The sequence below is a fragment of the Phlebotomus papatasi genome, chromosome 1 (genome assembly GCF_024763615.1).
Source record: "Phlebotomus papatasi isolate M1 chromosome 1, Ppap_2.1, whole genome shotgun sequence".
NCBI classification, from domain to species: domain Eukaryota; kingdom Metazoa; phylum Arthropoda; class Insecta; order Diptera; family Psychodidae; genus Phlebotomus; species Phlebotomus papatasi.
The window spans coordinates 65,069,190-65,089,336 of NC_077222.1; the positions used below are offsets into that span (position 1 = coordinate 65,069,190).

Here is a 20,147-nt window from a genome sequence, read left to right on the forward strand (position 1 = left end):
TTGTTGATGTACAATATCTTACATGGATGTTTCTGACCTCTTTTGTAAATATTTGTTAGATAATGGTATTTTACATTAAATTATGATGCATCATATTTACTTATTTGCCAACAGGTATAATTATTAAGGAAGGTGATATGCCCACACCTTGTAATTCGGAAAACGTAACAGAAGCCCCAACTGGTGCCTACATATGTAACCAAAATGAGAGCATCTGTATAGAACAGTGGGAAGGACCGAACTTCGGCATTACCAGCTTCGATAATATTGGTTTTGCCATGCTGACAGTATTTCAGTGCATAACTATGGAAGGCTGGACCGCAATACTGTATTGGGTAATTTGATTTTGTTTGAAAAACCAAAATCCAATCTTTTGAAGTAATTACAAAACTTATTGTGCTTTATTGGATGTGATGTTCTTTTTATTTTGAATTATAATAATTATGTACAAAATTGTTATTTAAAAGCTAAACCTATTGTACAAAAAACTTTCTCCTGATTTAGTTTGCATCAAAATCTATGTTTATTTTGCGGTATTCATATACCGAGTAAAATTATATTTTGTTCTTTATTGTGAATGTGAAATATGATTACTTTTCAAACAATCTCATAATTCAACAATATCAATTAAGTGTATTGCTTATCTACATTCCTGAACTTATGCACTTCATTCTTGTGTGCCGAAACCAATTGCGAAACTTTCTCTATCCTCCTCCTCTCGTAGGATGATGATGATGGAAATGTTGGATGTCTGTTGCTTCTATCGACACTTTTCTCTCAATGTGCTGTGCTCAAAAGCACGTGTTCTACCTCATAGCAAATCTAATGGCATTTTGCTTAAATTTCCAGACCAACGATGCATTAGGTTCAACGTTCAATTGGATCTATTTCGTGCCTCTTATAGTATTGGGATCATTCTTTATGCTCAACTTGGTTCTTGGTGTTCTCAGTGGGTAAGTTGGTTTAACTTAATACCATATCTCTTTCCTCAAGAGACAAAATCCGATTGCGATAATGGGGGGAGATAGAAAAGGGAAGAACTATTGGGGATTGCATTGATTCTTCATCAACATTTTAAGTGAATTTTCCAATGAGCGTGCCCGTGTCGAGCGACGAGCTCAATTCCACAGATGTCGAAGTAAACAAATATTTGAGGAGTCTATGGTGGCTTATTTGGATTGGATAACAATGGCAGGTTATTTTCTTTCCCTACTCAACGTCCTGTTCAAAGGAATAGGACTCTACAGTTCTCTTTTTCTCTCCTAAGTACATTATCCACAAACAGTCAAGCTCCCAGATATACAAACAACTTTGTTGATTTAACAGTTTATCAGTTTATCAGACTTTTTTTTAGAAATTAGAAATATTAATTGTTCGAGTTCGTTAAACTAATTAAAATGTAATAGTTTTAGAATTACTTATCTACTACTGTGCCAGATAATCCTTATTAATAACAGATCTGTGGACTGGAATAATTAAAAAGATCTGTTTAAATTAAAATAGAGGCTCGAAGGACCAAAATCATATGGATGGGAATAAGCTTGTCTGATTCTATGTAGACTGAATTTTGTATTTCTCTTCGGTAGTTGTTTTTTTTTGCGAACAGAACCATATTTAAAATTTACTAAATTACAGCACCCACTGCCAAAATTTTTTTTTCTTTTCGTGAAACTAAAAAATTACTAACAACGTGTTCTACGTTGACTTCTCAAATACTCTCTGTTCATTCTTTTTTTCATCATTATTCTTTAATGATTTAGTCTCACAATCGATCAGTTCTGACATAGATCTTTTGAGCCAACGAGAATATACAAAAACCTTCCAGAAGTTACATGTCCAAAAAGATATGAAGAAATTAATAAACAACTAAGAAAAAAGTTCTTGTAATTTAAACGAAAGCCAGACTTTGAATAAGACTTTTCTAAAGATGCAAAGAATAGGTTCAATATAATATTGTAGTAGGGAAAAGCGCACTACCTTCGGATAATTTATGCTTCGAATATTTAATTGTTTTTTCAATGTGTTATAAGTGAATTTGGCCCATTATAATATTATATTTTAATAGCTAGTCCAATGCCTCCAATTTTTAGAAAAGAGCTATGGGTAAAATTAATAAGGAACATAGAGAAAAAATTGAATTATCCGAAGCTTGAGTCGTCCGAAGGTAACGCGCTTTCCCCTATATAGGGATGTGTATCAATTTTATTAATACTTTTTTAAGAAAGTTGTATGGAACTGCCTAATTGAGCTATTTGAGGTTATTATTTGCTAAGTTTACCCTTCATCAGTACTAGTTTTTTTCGCTTTGTCATATAATGTGGAAAGACTCACTCAATTCAATACAATTTCACATTTAACTGGTTTTAATTAAATATTTACCACTATGATAAAGTTCTTCTACTGAGTAGAAAACAATTGATAATTGGCAGTGTATCTTTATCTTTTTTAGTGAATTTGCGAAAGAACGAGAAAAAGTTGAGAATCGTCAAGAATTCCTAAAGCTTCGACGCCAGCAACAGCTAGAAAGAGAGCTCAATGGTTACGTTGAGTGGATCTGTAAAGCTGGTAGAGTACCCAAAGCTTTTATTTTCTGCCATTCCCTTTTTAGGCTCATTAGAAAAATTGTCATAAATTTTTGGTGCATTTTATTTGAATAGAACCTAACAAAAATGTAAAATTAACGTACAATTTTATATCTCTTTCCAACAGAGGAAGTAATCTTAGCTGAGGAAAGAACAACTGAGGAGGAAAAAATGTACATAATGGAAGGTAAAACTATTAAATATTGATTAATTCAAATTTTAAAAATTAACTCGATCATTCATTTGCGCATATTCAATTATTTGGGTATGAGTAGCTTTCATTGATCTAAAATACGATCTCCCTTCATTGATCTTTTTTACTCATCGTGCTTTCAAGCCATGAATGTCAAGTATTAAAAATAAATTTCATCTTTTCCATGCCATTCACATTGGGATACCTTGCGGGATTGTCTATAATCACAATATTTGGTAGCTCGGAGGCGCGCTGCAGCGAAACGGAAAAAACTCAAAAACTTGGGAAAATCCAAATCAACAGATACTGAAGAAGAGGAAGCTGACGAAGACTGCGCTGATGACGGTATGTGTTGTGGTTAGTCGTATTTGAATACCTAGCGTTCACGAATTGGTTCGTTATCAATCAATCCAATCCAATTCAATCATTTATGATTGGTGGAAGTGTCCATAATGTTACATACAAAATATATTCCTACTATTTTATGTTCAGAAAAAAATATAACCATTAATGTTGCAAAAACTTTCCAAAATTTCCACTTCAAAAATTTCTCTCTCTCTTTAGTTGTTTTTTCTCTTATTTTTCTTAGTCAAAATTTCGTTAGGCAAATGCTTCTTTTAGTTGTAGATGAAAAGAATGTAAAAAAAAAAAACAAAAAGACGAACAGAAGAGTTAGCATTAGGTTCTTGCTGTGATGAAAAGCTTCTCATGTCATTTCTTTTTGCAGTCGTTAAACGAAAAAAAGGTAAACGGAAACCCCAGTGAAAAAGGTGTTGAATAAATGGCAGAAAATATACGTAAAGAAAGATTTTTTGTCTTATTTTGAAAGAAACTTTAAAGATTTTTACTACAAATTAACTGTTTATATCTACAAGTTACTGAACTAGAAACCATTTGTGCAGTAGACTCTCGCTTATCCATGTATTATCGACTAAAATATCACCCAGATTGGGATTAATAAACGCTAAACAATTTTAACGATTATTGAGTTTTCGTATTTAAAAGAGGACTCAAGCCTATTGGTCTTTGTGCTGCAGGCAGGTCCGCCTTTCACTTCTGCGAGATGCAGCCACATCTGCAACTGTTCCTCCGCATATCATAATTTCAATATCTTTTAATTTAATGTAAATTATGGTCGATATGTGATTGCGCTTCATTGTACGTTCCAAAAAGGTCACAATGAGAAAGAATCTCAGCGGATTTGAGCACATTTACTTTAACAATTGTTGACAAACTTTTAAAATTTGGTTAACGCACAGATAATTTTATGTCATCCAGTCAAAGAGTAAAAGGATAAGCAAGAGTCTACTTCACTGTACTTAAAAAACCGTTAAAATAAAAATTAAGATTAGGGATTAAGATTGCGAGAATTTAAGTACTCGAATATTTTGAATTTTTGGGAAATTATAAAACTAGAAAGCAATATAATAATCTGTCTAAATAAAAAATTTGAACTCCGGGTTATAATTTTTTTTTTCAAAATTTTAAAACCACTGATTTTATAACTTTTTGATCTTCTGTACAATTAAAAAAAACTGTAGTTACATACTGTACCAAAAAATCAACTGTTTTCGAAAATAACATTTGTTCCCTATATATTTTTTCGTAAAGAAAAATTCATTAAAAGGGTCAGTTTAGCCAAAATACACAAAAAGCAGTATATTTGTCTCTAATTCTTTTCAATTTTATAAAAAAAAAATAATTCAATATATCTCTTATGAAATATAAAAGTACAACATTTAAACTATTCTGAAATTTTCATTCAAAAATTTTAAAAATTGAGCCTCTCTGGGCTTGATTTTTAGAGATCTTTTTGAAAAAAAAAAAAAACATATAATACTTTCGGCTGGAAAAGATTTCTCGGTATTGGTTCATCTGAAATCCAAAAACCAAATATATCTCGTTAGGTGATGAGTTAAACTAGTCCTTGAATGAAGGATTTTTGAGAAAAATAAATTTTGAATATTTTGGGGAATTTTATACAAGAGGGGTGGCACAGCGTCCGAGGCTTTGCGAGCTGCTTGAACTCCCGAGAAAGAGCTCTGCCTTATATACCTTTCCGCAATTTTTTCTGGTGCATAATTATTATCGAATTTAATTTATCTATAAATCACCGCAAAACCTTTTTTAAGTTGAAAATTTTTCAAGAAGAAGATTTCAAAAAAATCATAACCTTTTAATTAAATAGAACGAATCGGATGAAAATTAGGCTTTTGACCTTCAATAATTCAAGATGGCGATTTTTCCGGTGAAAGGTGTCTAAATGTTCAGCTGGACTACCTCCAAGATATACCCAAAAATAAACGAAATCGTCAGGGCCAAGTTTTTGCAAAGTTCGAAAAACCTCAATTTTGACCTACTTTTGGGGTATAGGAAATATTTGGTTTTTGTAATTTAGATGAATCAATTTCAAGAAATCTCGTCCACCGAAAAGTTTGTTTTTTCAAAAAAACAAAAAAAAATCTTCAAAAATCACGTCTCAAGGGCTGAATTTTCAAGATTTTTAAATGAAAATTTTAGGAAATATATTTTAAATGTTGTACCTTTCTATGCTAACTTGAATAAAAATAAAAATTTATATGTTGAAAAAATTAGAGAAAATGTTATGTTTTTTTAGTCTTCTTGATCCACGAAATCCCTTAAATAACCTTTCCTACATAGGTTTAGGTCAACGTAGTTTTTTGGTATAGGTTTCTTAATCGAATAAGTCAATTATTACACGAATAGAATTAAATTAAGTTACTCCACAGCACTATCCACATCCAAACGAATATTTAATTCAATTAAATATTTTAGTCCCCTCATATTCCTTTTCAAATATATAAAGAACTATCAAAATCCATTACAAATATGATTCTCGCATGACAATTTATTTATTTATTTGAATTGATATTCCAAATAGGAATGAGAGTTATTTAATTTGTATGGTTGGTTTTCATAGTCCACTTATAGAATAGCAATAAAAAAGTTACATCTATCAATCAAAAGTTATCATCTACCCTCTGCAAGAATTTAAGTCACAAAGTATTGAAATTTACGTAAAATTTACGTAATGCTAAAATATGAATGATTTGAGATAATATGTGAAAGCATGAGTTTAATTTTCGCGAATTGAATACACGATTATCGTGTGAGAGTAAACTATTTTTCAAGTTGACACCAATTTTATTACAATTTTCCCCATCTAAAATGCTGCAGCTTTCCACTATTGCACCGAGTAATTAGCAATTATAATTTATTCAATGAGAACTACAATGAAAATAAATGTAATTTACACCATTTAAGTAACATCGCTAAGACTTTTCGTTGAAATATTCCGAGAACGACTAAATAAATTTTTACTGAAATATTAAAGAAATACAATATTTTATAAATTGAACAAATATTTAAATTAACAATTTAGTGGATAATTTTTACTGTTACTGCTTTTACACTAGTTAGATTTCTATTTAAAATTCACCTAATATTTCTTAAATTTAACTTTAGATAGTTTTTCATAAATTCTTTATAGTGATCTCCAAGTAGATTTTACTAGATTTTGCTGCTTTGACATAACGTTCTTTGTTTCTTTTCCTATAGTTCTAGTTAACTATTAACTATTTTTCTTTAATCGATTATTTATAAATATTTTTTATAAGCTCTATTATTTGGAGAAAATTCATTAGATTACAGAACAAGATATTGTTCAAATGAATATTTGGGTGGAACCCAATTTGTATTTTTTAATTTTTATTCATTTATTTTTTTTATATCTAGAGGGGAGGTAGTATTTTACCTTAACAAGCTCCGATATGTATTTTTTAACCACCGCTTTTTTCTGAAGTTACGACTATCAAATCAATTATTTTGATTTTGAAAAATTCGTTAGGAGAATGTTGTGGTAATATATTTTGAAGAAGTTACCCTTAATATGGAGTAATTCCAATAATATAAAAAATAATCTACGCCCTTATTGTAACTTATGAGTAATATTAATTTATTTTCCAATTTTTTGCGCGGAATTTAATTATTACACTAAGAAAAAACCCAAAAAGTTAAAACAATTCTATGGCAGAGTTGAATTAACACTACGAATATCGATGTAATAATTACTCTTTTTCAATGTAAAATTTCATCTCGACTGAAGTATATACTTAAGTGTTTTCGTTTTAAGAATATACTTCAGTCAAGAAGATTTTCGTGTGACAAAGTTCATATGGAACATCAACTATATGAATAGCAATGTTTCATTGAGACCTGTGAGTGTATCATACGTGATAGTTCGCTCGGAACATAGGGAACATGAGGCCAAGAAAATACTAAAGTACAATTTTCAAATAAAGGGAACTCAATGGGTCAAGTGGTAGAGCACTCACTCTATGATGCAAATGTCCCGGGTTCGAATCCTCTTTGGATCATCAGGAATTTTTCTGGCGTTAAAGGAGTTCGAATTGCATCCAGTGAGCTTCACTGCACTTGATTCCACGGGCATGGGACTGACAACCTCATTCCGTACAAGAAAAAATAATAATGCGTGTCTAAAAATCCCCTTGCGGGAACGCGGGAAGGCTTTCTTCCTTCATGGAATGTTGCGCTAACATTATTATTATTATTATTAAGGTTCAGTTCCATTTAAAAGTAAGAGGAGAAAAAATCCCAATTTCAAAAGTGTCAAAATTCAACGGTACCCCACTTCAACATGCGCATCTCTTTGGAACCATCATTAAATATCAAACACAGAAACGATTATTTCGATATTAAAACTCTATTAATTAGAAATTTAAATATTTATTTGACAAATATTATATATGCGGTGCTTACTTCAGGAGGTCAAATACTAACTCCCTATAAAATAATTAAAGAAAAACGTTACAGTAAAATATTGCTGAATATTTCAGTAGAATAAAATACCTTAAGATCCTAGAATAAATTTGATTAAACAAGAAAAGGTTTTACAACTTACATAATTAATGTTGAACATTTCTTTAGAGGATTTCTTAAAGCATGTAATATCCCTACTGAAACGTATTTGAGTTTTTCACTGCGTTTCAAATGCGAAATAATGCTGATTTTCTTTGCTCACGATTCATGCAAATGTCGCTGTGCAGAAAATCATTAATTATTCCACTATTTGGCGCCATAGTATTGTCACAGGCAATTAACATTTCTTGTACTCTTTTCAGGTTATTTAAAAACAAAAGTGAAATCACAAGGCAGTTGTCAGGGATTCTGGAGAGCTGAGAAGAGATTTCGGTTCTGGATACGACACACAGTGAAGACACAATGGTTCTATTGGTTCGTTATTGTTCTTGTATTCCTCAATACGGTTTGTGTTGCTGTGGAACACTATGGACAACCACAATGGTTAACATCATTCCTCTGTGAGTTAAATATCTTCATTTAAAATTATAAATATTATTTTTAAGTACATACAAAAACTGTCATTATATTTTGATGCATATCTTTCTAGAAATTTATACATGAGTTTGAGGATAATCTCGGGCAAATTTTATGTTAATTATCTGCTTGTAACCATAAATTAAAGTAGGGGAAGGTTCTCATTCTCATGCTTTTATATACTTTAGCATCGGACACTTCATATTATTCCCATATTCCTTTAATAAATCTGACCTATCTATAGCAATATATTTTATGAGTGAGTCTTAATCTTAAAAGAATACAGGAAAAATATGAAATGTTCGAAGACAAAATGCGTGCAAAGCCTGAAAGTCTTTCCCTACTTCGCTAAAACTGTATTATCCTATCTGTATTATCCTCGAATTCAATGACAACTTCGAAGAATACTATAGATTCTTCCAACAAATATACAGATTGAAATAATTGGGTTGCTGAATATGGAATTATTCTATTTTGAGAATTCTTCTATTGTCTCCTTATACCATTAAATCTAACCATTCTACTTCTTCTAGTCAGTAGCACTTTGGTCATATAGATGAAAATTTCACACAGTTACTGTAAGAGCAATATAAACTGCTTCAGTGCGATTATTTTGTAAATCGAGACACAAAATTTATTTAGGGTAAAGTGGTACAAGTTGGACAGTGCCAGTGGTACAAGTTGGTAAATGGTACAATTTGGACAGGGTTTTTTGTCTTGATAAATTTAATACTTCATTTTTATTTGTATATTTTTAATGCTTTAGTTTTATAATTTGGTTCATTGGGCTTAAAAACTAATTTTGTACTGTATTTATCTATAAAAAAGTCATGTCCAACTTGTACCGGCGAATTGTCCAACTTCTAACACTAATTCCAAATTATATCACTTTACCCTACTTTGCGATATTCTTTATTATTCAACATTGTGATAAGGATGCCTAAGGGTGCTATCACACTAGCATTTTCACAATTTAATTTTAAATTCAATTGAGCCAATTGAGCATTATAAGATTTTTAGAATTTACTTGAAAATTCTTGCAGCCAGGACACATTTTGCAAGAAATTTGCTCAATTTTAAATAGTGCCGCGAGATTTTTGATTAGGAATTACTCCGGAAAATGTGTGATAGTACTTAAAATGTCTTATAAGTCACTTCTCTGTTATGTAAAATAATCCCCAAAGCCAGAATTAAGGATTGTAGGCAAGGGGTCTCATGAAGAGAGTCTCTTACAGTCTTGTTTAAAATCTGTGTGAAGTCATCCCAACTGCGATTTCTTGACACAACAATTTCCTTCGAATGGATTTGGAGGAATTTAGCAAATTACTCTCGATACTGAAGCTTCACTCTCGCACAAGTTTATCACTAATCACTGTCCTTACTTTATTTTTTGGCCACAAATAATGTTAATTATGAGTAAATAAATTTAATAAGAACAATTTGGTTCGAAAGGCTACTTGTTTAACTGCAATAAAATTAAAATTAATGATGAATTTTAGCATTTTAATTTTCTGAATTCAAATTTAATTGAGAAACCACAATTCTCCTATTTTACCATTTTTAAACGTTTTTTTGTGAACCAAGTATAACTTTATATCAATAAATAAGCGAAAATCTATCAACTCAAATGATCTTTAATGCAAAATGGAATGGAATAATGGATTAATGGAACAATTCATCTGATAATTGAATTGAATTTAAAAATCGAAAAAAACCTAGTGTGATAGCACAGTCTCTATCTATTCCATATCTATCTATTCCACCCATTCAAGATATTTCTAAATTAAAATGATAGATAAAACAAATCACATTTATGTCAATCCCTAAATAAACTTAACGTTTGGAATACTACTGGTCTACCTCCTTGCAGGGCACTTTAGTTAATTCTTTAGAGCCTTTTTTCCCGAAGTATATCCTTAAGTGTAGATCTCATTGTATCATTACGTTGGATCCGTTACTTCATTGGGATCACTTAAATTATACTCACAAAAGTGCATCCGAGCTGTAAGAAATACCAATGGATACATTCGATTGTATACGGGAACAGTGAATGAATGTACCAAAATGACTTATTCCGTATTCAGTATCTCATTATTTGCACAAACATGGACTAATAATTCTAAATAATTTGTAGATTACGCTGAGTTTGCCTTTTTGGCACTCTTCATGATGGAAATGTGGATCAAGGTATACGCCCTTGGTCCTCGGATCTACTTTGAATCATCGTTTAATCGCTTCGACTGTGTCGTGATCAGCGGTTCGATATTTGAAGTGATCTGGTCCGAGGTCAAGGGCGGTTCGTTTGGGCTGTCGGTGCTGCGAGCTTTGCGTCTGCTGCGGATCTTCAAGGTGACAAAGTACTGGTCGTCGCTGCGCAATCTGGTGATATCACTCCTCAACTCGATGAGATCCATCATCTCACTGTTGTTCCTGCTCTTCTTGTTCATCCTCATATTTGCATTGCTCGGAATGCAACTCTTTGGTGGTCAGTTCAACTTTCCAGAAGGTACACCCCCAACAAACTTCAACACATTTTCCATAGCACTTCTCACAGTCTTCCAAATCTTAACTGGTGAAGATTGGAATGAGGTCATGTATCAAGGTATAGAGGCTCATGGTGGACACAAAAAGGGAATGATTTTTTCACTGTAAGGATCACAGAACAAGTTTCCTCTAATCAATTCTAATCCTTATTTTGGTATTTTTAAGGTATTTTATCATACTTGTGATATTTGGTAATTATACTCTGCTGAATGTGTTCTTGGCTATCGCCGTCGATAATTTGGCTAATGCCCAAGAATTAACGGCAGCTGAAGAGGGGCAAGTGGAGGAAGATAAAGAGAAACAATTGCAAGAGCTCGAGAAGGAAATGGAAGCAATTCAGGTGCCAGATGGCTCATCTCCTGCAGCTGATGCAGGCGCATCTTCACCAACGCACAATAATAATAAAAAGGAAGATGAAAAGAAAGAAGAAGAAGAAATAACGGATGGACCTAAACCAATGCTTCCATATTCTTCGATGTTTATTCTTTCGCCAACAAATCCGTGAGTCTTTTCTACCTCTTTTCGTTTTGGCTAGATCTAGATAACGAAAGGATCAAGATCGATCCTGGGTGGACATAAGAACTTTTCCTGTCTCCATTCTGGAGAAGGTTGAGTGATTTGAATGTCACTAGATCTGATTTACTAGTCTTTGTACACTATTACATTTTATATTGAACTTAGGTTCGCAAAGTTCTCAAAATTAATCTTAATCAACGAATATCCTTTTCAGTATTCGACGGGCGGCACATTGGGTAGTAAATTTACATTATTTTGATTTCTTCATCATGGTCGTTATTTCATTGTCATCAATTGCTCTGGCAGCAGAAGATCCGGTAGAAGAGCATTCTCCACGAAATAAAATTCTAAATTACTTTGATCATGTCTTTACGGGCGTCTTCGCTATAGAAATGATACTAAAAGTTGTAGATTTAGGTGTAATACTGCATCCGGGCAGTTATTTAAGAGAATTCTGGAATGTTATGGACGCCGTCGTGGTCATTTGTGCTGCTGTGAGTTTTGCATTCGAGTAAGTTTTTTTTTAGTTTTTATTTCTTAGCTCTGAATAATACCTTGATTCTTTGTAGAGGAAGCGCAGCAGGGCAAAATTTATCAACTATCAAATCACTAAGAGTACTTCGGGTCCTTCGTCCACTAAAAACAATCAAACGTGTTCCAAAGCTAAAGGCTGTTTTCGATTGCGTCGTAAATTCGCTCAAAAATGTTATAAGTATTTTAATTGTGTACATATTGTTTCACTTCATTTTTGCTGTAATTGCTGTGCAATTGTTCAATGGAAAGTTCTTCTTTTGTACGGATGAAAGTAAACATACTCCAGAGGAGTGCAAGTTAGTAATCCTTGTTTTAGTGCAATATCATTAACCAGAAAATTATTCATGTCATTATTGTTCCTGTGGATGTCTTTTCATACTTTTTTAGGGGTTCATATTTTGTGTTCGACCGTGACGAACAGTTACCACGAAGGGAAGCTCGGATATGGACTACACAAAGCTTTCACTACGATAACGTGGCGACAGCAATGTTAACGCTTTTTGCTGTTCAAACTGGTGAAGGATGGCCTCAGTGAGTAACAGCTGTAGAATCTCAATTGTAGCATCTAAACTGATTTTAAACCTTATCAATTTCTTAGGGTGCTTCAAAATTCCATGGCCGCCACCTACGAGGATAAGGGTCCAATACAAAATTTCCGCATTGAAATGTCCATTTTTTATATCGTGTACTTCGTAATTTTTCCATTCTTCTTCGTTAACATTTTCGTGGCCTTGATTATCATCACATTCCAGGAGCAAGGCGAAGCTGAGCTGCAGGACGGCGAAATAGATAAGAATCAGGTATAACACATTATTAACATAAAGCTTCAGTATAACAGACCCATGATTAAACTTTTTCAAATTTTTTCTTCTTTTCTAGAAATCATGTATAGACTTTACTATAGGAGCTCGTCCACTTCAACGATATATACCAAATAATAGAAGTGGTTTTAAATACAAAGTGTGGCGAATTGTTGTATCAACACCATTTGAATACTTCATCATGATGCTCATTGTCTTCAATACGCTGTTGCTCATGATGAAGGTATTACATATCTCTAAATACTACAAACACATATAATTTTTAGATTCTTATCTCTTGAAGTTTGCTTCACATAGGTTTAATTCCCTATACTTTTGACAATGCTTTGGGCTAGCTATTAAATTAGAGTCCTTTACCTGTACGTATAGATAATACCTATTAATCGATAGAAGGTCTAACAAAACTCAGAATATCAGATATAGTATTGTACATAGTGCATGGTAACCATTATTGTTTTACGGCTGTGTTATGCCCTAGACACACTTACAACTTTAGCCGAGAAAAGGTTTAGCATAATTCATCTGTGGCTTAGTTAGTGGGAAACTAATGAGAATTTAGTCAAAATATTATTTTGATTACAATTACGTTAAACCGTCTCTCGGATTAAGTCGTAAGTGTGTTTAGGGCATTATTCGTAACCAGAATGTAATCCTAAATACTCCTGTTCCAACTTAAGAGATTGGAACGTCTCTCTAATCTAAAGCGTAAACTGTGATTCACTCATGGGCATGACTTTTAATTGAACATAAATTTTAATTACAATCGAATCAACGATTTCTACGTCGCCAAGCCAGTTCTTGACTTAGTTCATAAGATTTAGAAACATATGGGAAACTGGGGCACCACAAAACATGGGGTAGCACCAAACACTGCGATTTTTTAATCAGATATTTTACTTCACAGGACAAGGCTTGTAGAATTTTATAGGCATTATACGGATGCTGGTCCACTGAAGAAATGGTCGAGATAGTCCAAGTAGTTTAGAAATAAAAATTAGTGAAAAACGATAGAGCGCACGTTATGTGATGAACGTATTCCGGGTTTAAATCTCCTTTTGGTTATCATAATTTTTTATAATAAAGGTTTTAAATCCCATTTAGTAACGTGCGGTATTTCGGGACACTTTTTAACATTTTCAAGTTCCAAACAACTTAATGACTTCTCTAATTATTTTTTTCTTTGTTGATACAAATATTTATGTTCTTTATTCTATCCAGAATAAGAATCGTACCGAAAAATATTTTTAAAAAAAATCCATAAATTTTTATTCAAAATAGCAAAAAATGTAAAGAAGTAAAAATGGTGTATTTCAGGAGAATTGGGTATTTCGGGACAGACAAAAATCTCTATTAAAAAATAAATGTCACTAAGACTGACTATTTACCTTTAAGTAGAAGGCTTAAACTTCACTCTTTCATAAAAATTTTGTTTAAACTTCTCTTGTAAAGTGGCTTAAATCGAAAAAAATCTCAGCAATGTTTGTGTTGACATCTGCAAAATTAACCACACTGAAGGTTTTGCAAAAAGTGGAATGTGATACGCGATAAAATTCACGCGTTTTTCACACTTTAAATTAAATAAAATTTCAAAAGTTTTGTGTTTGAAGAACTTAAAATTTCATATAAAACTTAAAAATAATAATAAAACAAATATTTACAGGATTTTTGATGTGTCCAGAAATACCCATATTATGTCCCGAAAAGCACCTTGTCCAGAAATACCACACGTTACCCTATAAAACATCTCTTTATGGTCTTGAAATCTCACTTGCTTATAAGACTTAATGCCCAACGCTCTATATCTAGTCATCTCGCTCATTCTCATTGGAAATTTTGAAAACATGTTGTCATAATATTCTGATATTACATATTCTGATATTACTTGAAGAAAACATTCTCTTTCTAGTTTTTTTTGATTTTTTCTATTTACTGGTAAATCTTCTTTATTCTAATAGTATCATCAACAAAGCAAAAGCTTTGAAAACTCACTAACGTATCTCAACATGGTCTTTACGGGAATGTTCAGCGTTGAAACTGTTCTCAAAATTATTGGATTTGGTGTGAAGGTAATACACTTTATTTTAAATTACGCAAAATTTTATTTAAAATTTGATTATTTTCGAAATATAGTGATAAAATATTACTTTTCTTACAGAATTTTTTCAAGGATCCTTGGAATATTTTTGATTTAATAACTGTGATTGGGAGTATAATTGATGCCCTCGTGATAGTAAAAGGAGTAAGTTCAAAGAATCCCTATGTTACACACGAAAGATTTATAAATACTTGAAATTAATAATATTTATTCCATTACTTTTAGGAAGAGAATGCTTTCAACGTTGGATTTTTGCGACTTTTCCGTGCTGCACGATTGATAAAACTTTTGAGACAAGGATACACGATACGAATACTTCTCTGGACATTCGTTCAATCCTTCAAGGCTTTGCCGTACGTCTGCTTGCTCATCGCGATGCTATTCTTCATTTATGCCATTATCGGAATGCAGGTAAAATTTTATTTAAATGATATTAGAAGATTAATACGGTAATAGAACTACAGATAATCTGTAAAATTTTGATTAAAGAATTTTTTATCATTTAATACATTTATTAAATATCCAATACCTATCTTAAAAATTGGATTTTAAATTGCTATTTTCTTTTTTTTTATTAGATTTGAAAATATTTTCAGTAACACGGCTAGTGATGTGTAAGGTCCTAATTCATATCTGTTATTTATTTATTTAATTACTTATTTTTACCAGTTGATATAGGAAAAAAAATTTTATTGATCGACGATTTGGTATTTTTGAATACATGGATGAATTATTATTATTAATCGTATCGAGATATTTATTACAAGGTAATCATTTTTACAATGCGTTATATCCCGTGTTGGAAAAATCTGCGAAGTCCATTGTAGACCGCCCAGGAGCGCCTTCCCGTAGTATGGTGAATGCTTCTTCCATGCTCCCGGAGTTGTTGGGCGAGGCGGTGCATTTTTATTACGTTATATCACAGTGAAAATGTCTTTTTCTAAACATTCAGATCTTTGCACCGGGCGGGACTCGAACTCACAACAGTGAATCGAGCCAGGGAATCGATCCGCCCAAGAGTCAACGGTCTTGCCTATTGCGCCACTGATTCCCCATGGATGAATGTAGTTCGGTTCTCTGAACATTTGATTTTGGTCAAAATAGGCCTCAAGGCCTAAGACCTTGGTAAGGGGGGTAGGTAAGGGGGGAAACAAAAAAAAAAAGAAAATATTTTCAAAAAAATCATGTACATAAAGTCAATCAAATATCTAAACAAATCACAAAATAATTCAATAACACTTTCAATGTGTAAACAAATTTGACATAAATACTGTTTATTGATTCGTAAAATTCGTGAATGCAATATCCTATGGCATATTATCAACAATTTAATTGAATTTAATTGAGAGAAAACAAATTATTTTGCCATATAATATTAAAGCAATGTTATTGTGCTTTGCACAAATACTATTTTAATAGCTAATACTCCAAATTTAAACAATATCTATCATAAAACTATGCTGCTGATATTTTTATGCAAAGAAAAGTAGTTGAGGAATCTGATTCATTGCAATTTCATTTTCCTAAATTTTTAATTATAAATTTCTAAAAAAATCACTGAAAAAATATGTGCTAAAATTCTATTTTTTTTTATTCTAAAGGTATTCGGAAATATTGCACTAGATCCAGGAACTGCCGTAACGAGACACAACAACTTCCGTTCATTCATACAAGGATTAATGTTGCTATTCAGGTAAGTGAATAATGGTTCTCTTTTAAAAAATAATTTTGTATTATTTTTCTAAAAATTCATTCTGTTCCATACCATTGATTTTGTTTAATTAATTTTATAGATTTTGCAACAAACAAGTATTCTCTACTTACCATGAGTTTGCCTAATGTCCATTAGAAAATAAATTAAATTAAACAAAAAATAATTTATCAGGACAAAACCGATTTATTACTGGTTTATAACCAATACTTTTCCAATGAATGCATTTTGTAAAATCAGTTGAGAATACGCTCTTCAGCGTATTTTTAACTACGATTTAAAAAATCAGTTTCAAAGCTATTCTTGTATACAGGCTATAGACGAAAAGTTTACCTAATATCCATTATAAAATAAATAAGTTTAATCAAAAAATAATTTATCAGGACAAAACCGATTTATTACTGGTTTATAACCAATACTTTTCCATACACTATTAAAACAAATATTAAAACAAAATAGGTATGAAATGGAAAGTCCATTCTTTAATAAATGATTTCCTTATTTTAACAGGTGTGCTACAGGAGAGTCGTGGCCGAATATAATGTTAGCCTGCCTCAAAGGAAGGCCATGTGATGAACGAGCTGATAAAAAGCCCCACGAAACATGTGGATCATCTCTGTCTTATGCATACTTCGTGTCCTTCATATTCTTCAGTTCGTTCTTGGTAAGCAATTATTCACCCTACGACTTAATTTCAGAATCCAATGTAAACTTAATATTATTAACATTCCCTAGATGTTGAATTTGTTTGTTGCCGTTATCATGGACAATTTCGATTATCTAACGAGAGATTCAAGTATTCTTGGTGCTCACCATCTGGATGAATTTGTGCGCATTTGGGCGGAATATGATCCAAATGCTACGTAATATATTTCACTTTTTAATAAAAATGAAATTTTAAAATATTTTTATGCTTAGAAAAAAATTACAAAAAACCTAATGTGTTTTTTTTTTCTAAAAATATTCAGGGCAAAAATTCATTACACGGAGATGTACGATATGCTAAAAAACATGGATCCTCCTTTGGGATTTGGCAACAAATGTCCCAATAGTCTCGCATATAAAAGATTAATAAGAATGAATATGCCAGTTGACGCAGATGGAAAAGTAAATTTCACCACGACACTATTTGCACTCATTCGGGAAAATCTGAACATCAAAATGAGATCAGGTGAGTCAAAAGTGTGCTTATTAGTGTAATTTCTAAGGCACTATCTTAAGACCGACACTTGAATATATATTATTTATAATAGCTGATGAAATGGACCAAGCTGATGAGGAACTACGAGAGACGATACAACACATTTGGCCATTGCAAGCTAAGAAAATGCTGGACTTGCTGGTACCACCAAAAGACATGCTAAATCAGGGAAAATTGACTGTGGGTAAAATATACGGGGGACTTTTTATTCTGGATTCATGGAGAAGTACGCGGTTCGGTCGAACTACTTCAGGAATTCCGGTATGTTGAAAAATTGTACTTCTTTACTAGAAATCTTTCTCATTTATCTCATTACTCACGTCTAATTATCTGGTTCGCGGAAACCTCGTATTTTACATTTCGTATTTTACATCTTCGTATTGCACATTTCGTATTGCGGAAACTTCGTATTTCAGCACATTTCGTATTTTACCATTTCGTATTTCACATTTCGTCTTTCATACATTTTGTACAAAAATTTAACATTTCGTCTTCCATATATTTCATACAAGCATATCAACCAATAAAATAATAGAATTGTAGTTTTATAAGGTCAAGGGCGCTATGCGCCTCGGGTCTGAGTTTGAAGTCGAAAATTATGCTTTTTAATTATTCTTTTATTTAAAATTTTTATGTAAATTTGCGACTGCTTCAGCAAATATTTCAAATTTTACCACCAAGTCTGAGAAATATTGGTAAATGTTTACAATATGCTCTTAAAACCCATTTGAGCCTTTTATTCATAACTTTATCAAGACCATTAGATGGAGATTTTATAAAAGGGAAACGTGACCATTAAAATAGATTTTATAATAATTCCTTGAGGCTTTTTTGTAGATATATCTTGTGTAGCCGAGGCTTTTGCCCTGAAAGATTCCTTATGGAGACCAAATCTTTTCGCGGCTAATTGCCCAGCACCACCCAAGCTCTGTGCCTCCATCCGATCTCGTCCAGACCATGTTACCGACTGACTGACAGTATCTCCTGTTATCCTGTTAACCAAGGCCAAGCCCACACACGATAATAGGCTTTGCTTGGAGCGGGAGGCGGGAAATATGAAGTTCCTGCGAACAGGGAAGGGATAGGCGTGATCAACTTCGCTATCAGGTGAAAAATCTCGCAAATACTTGAAAATTTCTATTTTTATCACATAAAATTGCTGCCTATTTATTTTTTTTACGTTTTTCTTGCCAAATATTTTTTTTATGTTTAATCTCAAGAGTACTTCGTTTTTATTTTTTTTAGGGTAAGTGTGCCAAATTTCGGCATAGTTGCATGTAAGCACCGAAGTCCTAAGTTTGAAATGCAATGTTTTTAATTCATATTGATATTTTTTGTTACTTCCTTTTCGGAAAGGTTGAGTGGAACCTTGGAAACTAGTTTATCATCTTTATTTTCTTTAAATCACTTCCTAAAATATTGAAAAAATAATAAAAATATGAGCATTGCTTTGGGTAGTATTTCGGCCACTTTGTGTGAAATTTCGGCCACCTTTTTTCTGACCACATTTTGTGACGCAACGGATAGAAAATTTCAAAACGTCAAACGGAACGACTTTAATATTTAATTTAATACGTTTATATGACCCACAAACCCTGAGATCTTCCGTGTAATTTGTCCTAAACACCTGAAGAGTAGCATCTCAAATTTACGCGCAGATTCCCGTAGCAATTTGCACTTCCTGAACTCTTCCAATGATTTTTTCACATCATTTTTTTTCATAGAAGCGATGGTTTTTTTCTCTGGACATTGTAGAATTCAGAAATTCAAAAAGAAAACATAAAATGAATAAGAAATTTAGGAAAGCAAAAGATGTTGCCGGAATAGGCAACACTACCTCACCGGAGAGACACTCACAAAGTATATACTTTTTTACGCGAAATACAGGATCCAGCTGGGAAATTTTACCCGAAATTTAAAGATTGATTCACTATTAACATAAACAGAAACAATCTTTAATGAAAACTAATCAATTTTCATGAAAAACACCGAAGGAAAACCTTCTGCACTTCACCACAAATCACAACACTGCTAGAGACACAATCGATCTGTAACATTTTTTGTAAGACTCTTTCCACACTGAGTTCTTACAACGCAATTTAAATTCAAATTATACCTAAAATTTAACTGTCTTTGTGTTAATACATCTTAAAATGAATAAATATTTGAAAGCAAAATGAATTCATTGACTAATCGAAGATAACATACATAATTTTAATTTATTTATTTGCATGGCCGAAATTACACTCAAAGTGGCCGAAATTAGAAGCTGGCCGAAATTTGGCACACTTACCCTATTTTATTTTTCTTTTTTTCTTTCGTTTTGTTGTTTTTTTTCTATTTTTTTTAATCTTTCTGTGCTTTGAAATTGCTCAATTCATAGCAGGACATCAGGGAAATCCGTGCAACAAAAAGTATGCGGCTATCGGAAATTGCATTAAAGCAGTCGTAAACGACTATTCCAACCGATCCGTAATCAATTTTTTACGCGGAATTTCTCAAAATTTCCAATGTTAAAGCCTGTAATGTTTTCAATATCTTGGCAATAAAATATTTCTATATAAAGTTAAATTT

At 32.2% G+C, this 20,147-nt stretch overlaps 1 protein-coding gene across 1 annotated transcript in view; it reads left to right on the plus strand.

Annotated features, from left to right (window-relative positions):
- The window catches only part of LOC129799825 (voltage-dependent calcium channel type A subunit alpha-1-like), a 48,997-nt gene that overhangs the window by 13,034 nt on the left and 15,816 nt on the right, over nt 1-20,147 (plus strand). The window contains exons 6-26 of the mRNA XM_055844057.1: nt 115-335; nt 850-953; nt 2,450-2,565; nt 2,710-2,769; nt 3,016-3,120; nt 7,938-8,135; nt 10,286-10,799; nt 10,861-11,196; nt 11,426-11,722; nt 11,781-12,041; nt 12,133-12,276; nt 12,344-12,545; nt 12,625-12,789; nt 14,522-14,632; nt 14,722-14,805; nt 14,887-15,072; nt 16,263-16,354; nt 16,883-17,036; nt 17,108-17,235; nt 17,341-17,543; nt 17,626-17,834. Coding sequence (XP_055700032.1) covers nt 115-335; nt 850-953; nt 2,450-2,565; nt 2,710-2,769; nt 3,016-3,120; nt 7,938-8,135; nt 10,286-10,799; nt 10,861-11,196; nt 11,426-11,722; nt 11,781-12,041; nt 12,133-12,276; nt 12,344-12,545; nt 12,625-12,789; nt 14,522-14,632; nt 14,722-14,805; nt 14,887-15,072; nt 16,263-16,354; nt 16,883-17,036; nt 17,108-17,235; nt 17,341-17,543; nt 17,626-17,834 — 3,890 coding nt within the window. The remainder of the gene's footprint in view (nt 1-114; nt 336-849; nt 954-2,449; nt 2,566-2,709; nt 2,770-3,015; nt 3,121-7,937; nt 8,136-10,285; nt 10,800-10,860; nt 11,197-11,425; nt 11,723-11,780; nt 12,042-12,132; nt 12,277-12,343; nt 12,546-12,624; nt 12,790-14,521; nt 14,633-14,721; nt 14,806-14,886; nt 15,073-16,262; nt 16,355-16,882; nt 17,037-17,107; nt 17,236-17,340; nt 17,544-17,625; nt 17,835-20,147) is intronic.